At 45.2% G+C, this 9,577-nt stretch overlaps 5 protein-coding genes across 5 annotated transcripts; all 5 read right to left on the minus strand.

Moving 5' to 3' along the window:
• Nucleotides 1-570: 570 nt before the first annotated feature.
• Nucleotides 571-2,034, minus strand: TM35_000022690 (uncharacterized protein; the record flags this gene model as incomplete). Its single annotated transcript, XM_029021587.1, has 1 exon — nt 571-2,034. The coding sequence occupies one exon, from the start codon at nt 2,032-2,034 to the stop codon at nt 571-573; it is 1,464 nt and encodes a 487-aa protein (XP_028887009.1).
• Nucleotides 2,035-2,341: 307 nt separating this feature from the next.
• Nucleotides 2,342-3,466, minus strand: TM35_000022700 (uncharacterized protein; the record flags this gene model as incomplete). Its single annotated transcript, XM_029021588.1, has 1 exon — nt 2,342-3,466. The coding sequence occupies one exon, from the start codon at nt 3,464-3,466 to the stop codon at nt 2,342-2,344; it is 1,125 nt and encodes a 374-aa protein (XP_028887010.1).
• Nucleotides 3,467-3,678: 212 nt separating this feature from the next.
• On the minus strand, nt 3,679-5,130 carry TM35_000022710 (putative formin; the record flags this gene model as incomplete). Its single annotated transcript, XM_029021589.1, has 1 exon — nt 3,679-5,130. The coding sequence occupies one exon, from the start codon at nt 5,128-5,130 to the stop codon at nt 3,679-3,681; it is 1,452 nt and encodes a 483-aa protein (XP_028887011.1).
• Nucleotides 5,131-5,682: 552 nt separating this feature from the next.
• Nucleotides 5,683-6,690, minus strand: TM35_000022720 (putative tyrosine specific protein phosphatase; the record flags this gene model as incomplete). Its single annotated transcript, XM_029021590.1, has 1 exon — nt 5,683-6,690. One exon carries the CDS (start codon nt 6,688-6,690, stop codon nt 5,683-5,685), a length of 1,008 nt encoding a protein of 335 aa, XP_028887012.1.
• Nucleotides 6,691-7,249: 559 nt separating this feature from the next.
• Nucleotides 7,250-9,514, minus strand: TM35_000022730 (tRNA (cytosine34-C5)-methyltransferase; the record flags this gene model as incomplete). The annotated part of the gene is made up of 1 exon (XM_029021591.1): nt 7,250-9,514. One exon carries the CDS (start codon nt 9,512-9,514, stop codon nt 7,250-7,252), a length of 2,265 nt encoding a protein of 754 aa, XP_028887013.1.
• Between the last annotated feature and the right edge of the window lie 63 nt (nt 9,515-9,577).

The following is a 9,577-nucleotide window of genomic DNA, read 5'->3' on the forward strand; positions in this document are numbered from 1 at the left end:
AAAAAAAAAAAATGAAATAAAGGAGAAGAAGATTTTTATGAGGAGAGACCTCATATCTTTATGATTTTTTCCGTTTTTTTATAGGTTCTTTCAATAGTAAAAGCAGTTTTGATATATTTCAAAAGATAAGCACATACATCAGTACCGTCTAAAGGTCACACCACTGTTGACATTAATTTGGTTAACAGAATATAAATATAGTATGTTTCTTTCTACATATGAATGTACAAGTTCTTCTATTTATATGGATATAAGTATAGAAATTGATACGGATATATATATAGATATAGATATATATGTTTACGACGCCCACTCGCTTCCCACCTTTTCTTCCATCTCAACTATTTAAAACTTCCCACTCACTGACAGGAGTACATAACGAAAAAGAAAACATAACTGCGATCAAATTTGCTGATACAGAGAGGCAATCAGAGGAATTACCATACAGTAGTAAACAATACATACGGCAAGTTTCCTCCTCAGAGATTATCCGTTTATTTTTCCTCTTTCCTCACTTTTCCACATATTCTCCACGTATGGATCCCCTCCCTTGTTCGTAATTTATGCTCTCTACGGGTTCATTGCGTTGTTGTTCGTCCCGTTCTGGTCTGCAGCGTGCATTGCGGCGTACAGCTCCGGTGCAGAGTGCTGCAGTCCCTCCGGCACCTCTGCGAAGCACACGAAGAGTGTTGTCACGGCGCTCTCCACAGCAGAGAAGAAGTTAATGTGCACCAAAAGAGAGACAAAAAACGCGAGCACGCCGAGTATAATAGACGTATATAGAAGTCCAACCGCAACACCAATGAGTGCGGAGACGGCGAGGGAAAGAAGACCCAGCGTAGAGCCGATGAGTGCATCGTTAAAATAGGCAGCAAAGAAACACTGCTTGCACAACTGCCACGTTCGCTTGGCAGCCTCAATGTAGCCACAGCCGTAGACTGCAACATGAACAAAGGCGTAGGTGTTGAAGTACTCCATCGCGGACTCCAGACAAGAAATCAAGCAGAGAGCGATACATCGTAAGAAATCGTTTTCGTTATTGCGGCTCGACTCCGCCATCCAGCGCAGTGTACGGATGATGGCGACGATGAGAGAGCCAAAGCAGATGGAACCAAAGCTGGTTGTCACCGCACGCTTGAACGAGGCAAGTGTTGGGTTACTTGGCATCCGATCTTCTCCAGCAAAATACCACGTGGCAGTCACGCCCGCCGTTGTTACGTGCATTACATTGGAGCCCACCTGCGCCGTCCAAAAAAAGAGAAGCATCAAAAACGTGATCAGCACTCCATCCCCCACGCCACCATTGCCACTGTTTAGACGATTCAATACAGGAAAAACAGTATAGCCCCAGAAGAATACGTACACAATGGAGAGGACACCCAACCCAAAAGTAAACAGAAAAACGGCTTTGTATCGCATCAAAATAGACAAAGAGGCTTTCAACAGCTCGGCTGAGAATGGAATGCGGTCTCGCACAAGGTATAGCCAAAGAGCCTGAAGCCCACACATGATGACCAACATAACACCGGCGAAAATTTGACCCATAATAAAAGATAGCACTGCAGCAACCAATGCCATTACAGCCGTCATCCCATTTGCAATGAATATCAACTGACGCGGAAAGCAATTAAGAAGGACCAGCGAGCCACATGCCCCAGCCACGGAAACCATGAGATTTACAGCAAGTAAGGCAAAAACATCACCTCCCAGATCAGAAATCGGTGTATCAGAATTACCTATCACTGTACCGTTCACAGGCGGCACGTACGTGGCGAGATTATAGGATCCCCATGCAAGTGTCATGACAAGTGTGGCGAGGAAGATTACTGCAGCCCAGAGGTCCTGGTAGCCCTGCACAACAAAGCGACCCAAACGCGGGTTTCCAGGCGTTTCGTCAGGGAAAAGAGGCACACCAGCCACAGCCTCACCGTGCCAGTTGCTACCGGCAGGTGGTGCGTTGTATACCCCGGCCTGGGGAATGTTGTCCACATCGTAGGTCTTGTATTGACTGGCCTTAAGACCCTGGTCCATCATGTACTTTTATTGTTTGTGATGTGTTCTTCCTCCCCTCTTATCCTTTATGCCTCAGTTGGCGATGTCTCTGTGTGTATCTTTTTTCTCTTGTGTGTTCCAAGAAGAATATCAAATGTAATTTTATTTCGCTCTCTTTTGTGATGCAAAATGCACCCCTATCAGAAAAATCAAAAGAATCTATTTTTTAAAAAAGAAGAAAACATTATACAGCCAGTGGAGCCCAATTCCAGTTTAGCAATAAACAACAATGAGATGTCATCAAGTCATATGCAGTCACATATACAATGTATCTGTGCGTATGCATCTCTTAGTTCCCAACGTCTTCACACCACGACAACTCCTCCTCCGCCTCGGCTGGGGTGCTTTGAGCCAATGCCACTGTCTCTCGTCCTCGCTTCCGTCGTTGTGCACGTGATGCCCTATCAGTCGCACCCTCACGTTTCACCACAACGACCCCCTTTTCCCATGAGAGAGAAGCGTTGTACACCAGACCGGCAGCACGTCGTCTCCTTTGCATGGACGCACAAAATGCCGCCGCCTCACCATAGTAGTTCACCTGTGGATAGCCGAAAAGAACACCAGCAAGGCTGTAAACGTCTTTTAAGGAGCGTGTCGCCAACAGCGCCGCAGAAGTTACTGGATGCAGGCACTCCTCGTGTGACTTTCGTCCAGGAGAGGGTACAGAAACAAGGTTCTGCTGAAGCGAACCAACACCACCACCGTAGGCGCAGCAAAACGGTATTTGTGTGGGCGAAAGTACATTTCGCGCAAAACAGCGAAACTGCTGCTGCAAACGTGCAAGTCCGTGTGGGGTCGCCGTCAAGGGCAGCCAAGCACTATAGAAGACAATAATGGATGTTCGGCCTTTCGCCACATGCTTCGCCTGCAATGAACCAAACACAGCGGGATCAACCGGCCGGCGGCTGCCTTCGCCAAAGCAACAGGTCATGTCGAGGAGGAGACTCTGATGCGGTAGTAGAAACCGCGCCAGCAAGGGTACCCGCTGCTGCTCACCCCACAGCAAGGCCACTTCCCGCATCGAGAGAGAGACGGCATCTGCCTGAGCAAGCGGTGAGCGATGCCGGTTAATCTGCCAATTGGCCAGCGTGGACAACTCGGACGTGTCACGGGGATCAACGGCCGCAACAATCCAAAGATTCATCACGCACCCGAACTCATGTCGTAGCCATCTTCGAAGTTGTGCTCGATCAGTGCACGCCTGATGCAGTCGGACCGCTGCCACCTCTCGCATGCAAGATGTCGCGCGGATGTTAGATGACGACGCATTCCTCACTCCCAAAGCGACAGGGACAATAATAGCAACAACAGACGGTGCAACGGCAGGAACGCTGATAAAAGCCAACAGTGACACCTTCAGCCGCTCCAATCGCACGGACACGTCGGGAGTATCTTCGTACACGACGGCCTCCATGCGGTCGCAGCAAGGCGATGCTTCAAAAACATAGAACAATACAGAACAAGACGACAGAAAATAGAGAGAGAAAAGTGTGAAATAACAACAATAATAATGCAAACACGTGGTAAGCACACCATCTGCCTTTCCCACCACAATATTGCCCGATGAGGACATTCCTTCTTACTAATACTGGCAGCATTGAGGAGACCCACACCCATTTCGGTGCGTCAATCTTGCGGACGCCTGACGCTGGAGAAATGATTCCCTGATTGCCCTGGAGGTGGAGGTGGGGGTGGAGTTGGAAGTCGAAAAGAGCGGCTGCTGGTGGTGCCCTCTTCGTTGCGTGATCGTCCGCGTGTAGCAGCGAAATGTGGATTTCTATTCCTCCCCTCCGCTCTGAGATCCCGTGACACTGTCTCCCTGTACTTCTTTAGAAATTCGTTTGCCACGTCTTCAATCTGAGAGTATCTCTCCACCTCGCCGCGGCACCACCCCTCCCTCTCGGCAGTGTGGCACTCTACAATTCTCAGCATATCCTTGTGTTGTGCCACCAGCGCCTCACACCTCTCCGTCCACCCCTCTGCCTGACGAAACCGTTGAATCTCCTCATTGCGGGATGTCTCTATGCCGAGTATGTCTTCATTTAACGATGCAGTGTCTCGTGGCCGGTCATCATGCTCATGCGGCACTGGGGTGCCGCCACACGAAATGGCCCCACGGCTGCTTGAGAGTGCCCTCTGTGTCAGTGTATACTGCACGGCGGTGTGAAACTCTTCTGTGAAACCATCCGCTGCAGAGAAGGGGCAGCTGCGGCGGTCATAAACTGCCCGCTGCATGGGGATCGGCAAGACATCACACAAATCTCTATAATTTCGGCAGCCATGTCCAACCATCTGCGAAGTCTGTCTCCCAAACAGTATCTGTCGCCAAGCATTCTCCACGTCCACAGAAAAAGGCTGAGAGGAGACTTTGCCCGATGAAACAGTAACTGAAGAGCCGACCAGACCTACTCCGCATCTACCGTCATCTGCATTCTGTGAATTATGCAACAATTGGCTGGGGGTTCGCTGCGTCGAATGCCTCACATCCACACCTGGACGAGCACACGGTGGCTCATCGCAAGACGCTGGACGAGGCTGCACCACAGTCTCTGAAAAGCCGTTATCGGGTTCTAAGATAGTACAGAAAGAGGAAGAAGTTGGCCCTGTGGTTGACATTGCACACGCGAGATCCTCACTCTGGTTGTCCCCAACCCCGTGAAACTCCCTGGTGGGGGTATCCTCGAACGGTGTGCCTTCTCTGTTTACGCAGACTGTACGACGCAAACGCAGCTGCAGGTGCAAACGTGCACACTGAAACACCTGTATGGCCTCCGCGTAATCCATTGGCTCTACCCCATTGATTTCAACAATTTCATCCCCTTTCTGCAGCCTTGAGGCCACATCAGACGTAATTTCACCAACCCTCAGGGGAACACTACGACCACACAAGAGAAAGCCCCATGAAGAAGACTTGTCTGCACGTGAAAGAAGCACTGACACAAATTTGACATCCACAACCGTGTGTCGGTCAGATGATCGGGAGCTGCGGCCACTTGATGATCGCGGAAGCAAAGAGGCCTCAACTGCTGGATCGACAAGATCTGTAGAGAGGGGCTCGCTTGTAGCAGCACCGGACATTTCTTTCTCCTCATGCTTTGCCCTTTTCATCCCCTTGAAAAACAAAAGAAAAGAAAAGTCTTGTTCCACCAGTGAGGCTATTTTGATATGCACACCCGTTTCACAAGGTTGTAACACCTTCACGAGAGACCAACATTGAGTCAAAATGAGAGGAATGGAACCGTACAGTTGGCACCAGAGGAAAATTTATGGGGGTGAGAGGGAGTACGTACACAGACACTCTCCTCATCTCACATACACAAACAAAGAGACACAGAGATTATATATATATATATATATATATATATATATATAGATTACACATTGCCTTGATTAAGGAACCTATCCCCCTCTGGTTCAAACCAAATACCTTCAAAAACATCAAAGGGGAAGTATGAAGGGAGAGAGTTCACATTCGAATTTCCAATACAGATCCCACCCTCCTGGTTTGACAGGAGAGTGTAGCACACTTGAAAAGTCAAACATTCTTGACAAACACACACACCAACACCATAACTACCATCACCATCGAAAAAAAAAACTCTGCAGGCAATGACTCCTTCACTGTATAGGTTATCTTGTACGTGACTGAGTTTTTGCTATTATTGTAGCTGAAGCAGCAGTTTGCAATTTTTGATTAAGTAACGTTACAAACTCGGTTGTGTCTGTACCAATACGACTTAGTAGTGTAAGGTAAATGACGATGTACTGTTCCAACCGTTGTACCATGCCAAACCGTTGTCTCTTCATTGTTGATACTATATCATATACCGTTTTATCATGTAGAGTTCCATTCTCTAAGTGAGATAGAACACCATATGTTCCAATTAATGTACCCGTTCGCCCAATTCCGGCACTGCAATGCACAAGCACAGGTACATCTGTGGGAGCCTCCTTAATTATTGAAAGAAGAGTTTCAAAAGAGGCAGCAGAAAGTGGCACTCCGTGATCTGGCCAACCAGTATATTGAACTTGAAGAATTTTATGTGATGGTTCTTCAGATCGTTGTAAAATTAAATGGCGTCGCGTTATTTTTAATTTCGTATCAACTTCATATGGTTTTAGTGGATCAGTTGAAACTTTTATTCCAACAGATCCTGGTGCTGAAATAAATAATTCGTTTTCCTTTGGCCAATAACAATCGGCCTTGGCAATTCCCCCTTCATTAAGTTTTGTAAGCATAATGACTAGACTTATTTTCTTTTCATAAAGAACTGTCAAGAAGTCATGTATACCATGAGACAAAGGTGCTTGACAAGCCACAAAGGTGTGGGATAAACCAAGATCGATAAGATTACCATTAATGTAACATTTTGTAGATGATCCACTTCCCACATTCCCGGTATCGGTAGGCAGTGGATAAATGGTTGCTTCATTGGCCAGGATATCAAGATACCGGTTCTTGTGCTTGTTCTTCAAGGAAGAAGTGAAGTTGATGCGTCGTGGATCTTCTTGCCGCTGAAGTTGCGTGAACTCTGATTGTACGCGTTCATAGAATGATGTTGGTGAGAGTTTGGATATGGTTAACCTATCATCATTGTTTGTTTTTTCAGGCATACCTCCTGTTTCCTGCTGGGACATAGATAGAAGGGAGTAAGATGTATCCCTGTTGTCAAAAAAAAAAAAAAAAACACCACTATGCGCCACAATCCATATGTAGAAGAGGAATAGCAACATCAATAGCAGTAGGGGCAATATTGCAAGAAATAAAAAAAAAGGAAGGAACAAGAAAAACATACATAGATATCATTTTTACTGTATTCAAGAAATAGGAAGAGAGACAGACAATGCACACACAAACAATCTCAAAAGGGAAAAACAAAGCCCAAGAGAAAGAAAAAAATAATAATACCTGAGAAAAAGAGGAAGAAGAAAAGAAAAAAAAAAAACAGACGTATTTTTTTTTTTTTTTTCCATCCTCTACCTTAATCGATTCCACTTCTAACGAATCAATGTAGCGCCCTTTGTTTTCCACAGAGTATGCAATGAGAAAGAAAAAAAAAAGAGAAATACTTCCTGTTTTTTTTTTATTTATTCTCAATCTCTGCATCCAGGAAGACATAAACACAAAAACAATCAAACACGGAGTTAGAAACTTATAATCAGCCAGCTAGAGAATGTAAACAGACCGATATTTGAGTTACACCGCAGAGATAGAATCTTCTTTCTCTGAATTAAGTGCAATGCCCAAGCGAAGTTTCAGTCCATCAACGTCTTCATGGTCCACTAAGAGCTGCAGTCGGGTACGCGCCCTCAATGCAACGGAGTAAAATATACCACCGACGGCATTGGGAGCTTCCACTTCTAGCAATACTGTACCAATATCCATGGACTCCAGTCGCGTCCGCAGGGATTCGTCTTCAATATCAGTGAAGAGAACATCCTTCAATTTACCACCTTTGAGGAGACGTTCGATCAAACTCACATGTACGCGCAGTAAACGTGGAGAGTTTTGCATTAGTTTTGCGAAAAGTACAGCAGACTCACTTGCTATGCGCCAACCACCGTTAAGGGTTTCGTAAGCAAATACGCGTAGACCAGCGGAAACTACTATAAGAGAATCCGTCTTTGCCTGTAGAACTTCCTGTGCAGAGCGGGAAACGATTGAACAGTTGGTTTTTAACGTAAGACTCAACTCACGTTCCCCTGTTGCTGCTCGTACAACGAGTTGCTGCGTTGGGAAATTCTTTACCTTATAAAAACTCTCGATGGCATTTGTAATAGACGTTGGTGCTACTATGTATTGTGGTGGTACCCTCTTTATGATATTAGTAGTAGTAGTAGTAGTAGTAGTAGTAGTAGTAGTAGTAGTAGTAGTAGTAACGTCCAAAAGATTTTCGTCTGATTTCTCTACTCGCATTTTCTTCTCTTTGAAAGATTCACTGACATTGTTATTATTATTATTATTATTATTATTATTATTATTATTATTATTATTATTATTATTAGTATCACCATTGACACTGATACCACTGGAATCGGTTTGCTCTACTCCACAGTCATCACGCTTCTGAAGTCGAAATTCACTGATTTTGTCAAAAACAGCGATAAAGAAGGCTCCACCTTTGCAATGAGTAGGGAATAAACGCATACAAAGACGAAGATCAAGCTCATTTACAGCATCTGATGTATATGCTCCTGGTGTATTTGGTGGAAATAGTGCTTCGTGAGCCTCATCACATGGTGCCTCCATCACAACACCTTTAGTGTTTGTTACCACCCATCGCTGCAGTCCCGGTGCAGAGTTTAATCCTGGAAGTAATGAACGTGCATCCACAAGTTTCATCGCACCACCGGTACGGTGTACAATCTGAGCCACTACAGCTTCATTTTCAATAGGGTTCATAGAGCATGTACTGTACACAAGACGACCTCCCACTCGAAGTAAATGACAAGCACGTAATGCAATCTGAATTTGTGTCTTTTGTAGAGTAATAGCTTCTCTAGGTGACCAAATTTTAAACACATGTGGTGCCTTACGTAATGTACCATCACCTGAGCAGACAACATCACAAAGAATCTTATCAAATCGAAGTTCTCCATCAACATCAACAGATGATAAGGATGTTGAACCAGTTGGTGATGACGGTGAGGATGATTTTAAATTCACATTAGGAAAATAACGTGCATCGTGATTTGTGAATAGTGCAAAAGGGAAGAGAAGTCGAAGTCGCTTTACCTGGTGCACAAGCATATTCGCCCGTTTTGTATCAATATCATTAGCAATAACAAGTCCCTCACTTTCGTAATCAAAGGGAAATGGTGAGACATCTGAGTTTGCTGGAACCAGTTTGTGTCGACCAAGAGCAACAAGCATCTGTGCTGTCTTTGAACCCGGCGAAGCACACATATCGAGACATCTGTCATTTGGTTGAATATCCAACAGGAACGGTGGTAGCATAGAAACTTCCTCCTGACGAGAAATAGTTCCAAGTGCTGTTTGTTGAATCAGAAACTGTCGCAGTGTTTGCATATCTGGACGTTTACGAAATTCCGTTTTCCCTGCAAGAATTCTCCACGCCATTCCAGGGATAGGATACCACGGAATAGGTTCAACAAGAGATCGATCAAGAGATTCAAAATAACTCGATACACTCTTCGCAAGGGGATCAGTATCGTTAATCCATATAGTAGTTGGAAGTGGTTCTCGAAATAGTTTCATTTCAACCTCCCACTCTTCTGGTAGGCAGACCTTCTGAAGATCACAGTAATATTTCTGCAGTGCAGGGCACTCAAGTTGACGTAGCATATCCTGATGATTGGTAGCCCCCCAATTACCGGATTCATCATACACTGTCTTCACCTTCAACTCACGACGAGTTTTTCCAAAGGATTTCAGTTTTTTCTTCGTTTGCGGCTGCTGCTGCTGCGGCTGTTGCTGATTCTGTTCTTCTTGTTGACTCATTCTCAATGCAGCAAAGTATGTTGCAAAGCTAACACGCACACACACAAAAAAAAAAAAAAAAAA

The sequence above is a fragment of the Trypanosoma theileri genome, assembly GCF_002087225.1.
Source record: "Trypanosoma theileri isolate Edinburgh chromosome Unknown TM35_Tth_2_V1, whole genome shotgun sequence".
Lineage (NCBI taxonomy): Eukaryota > Euglenozoa > Kinetoplastea > Trypanosomatida > Trypanosomatidae > Trypanosoma > Trypanosoma theileri.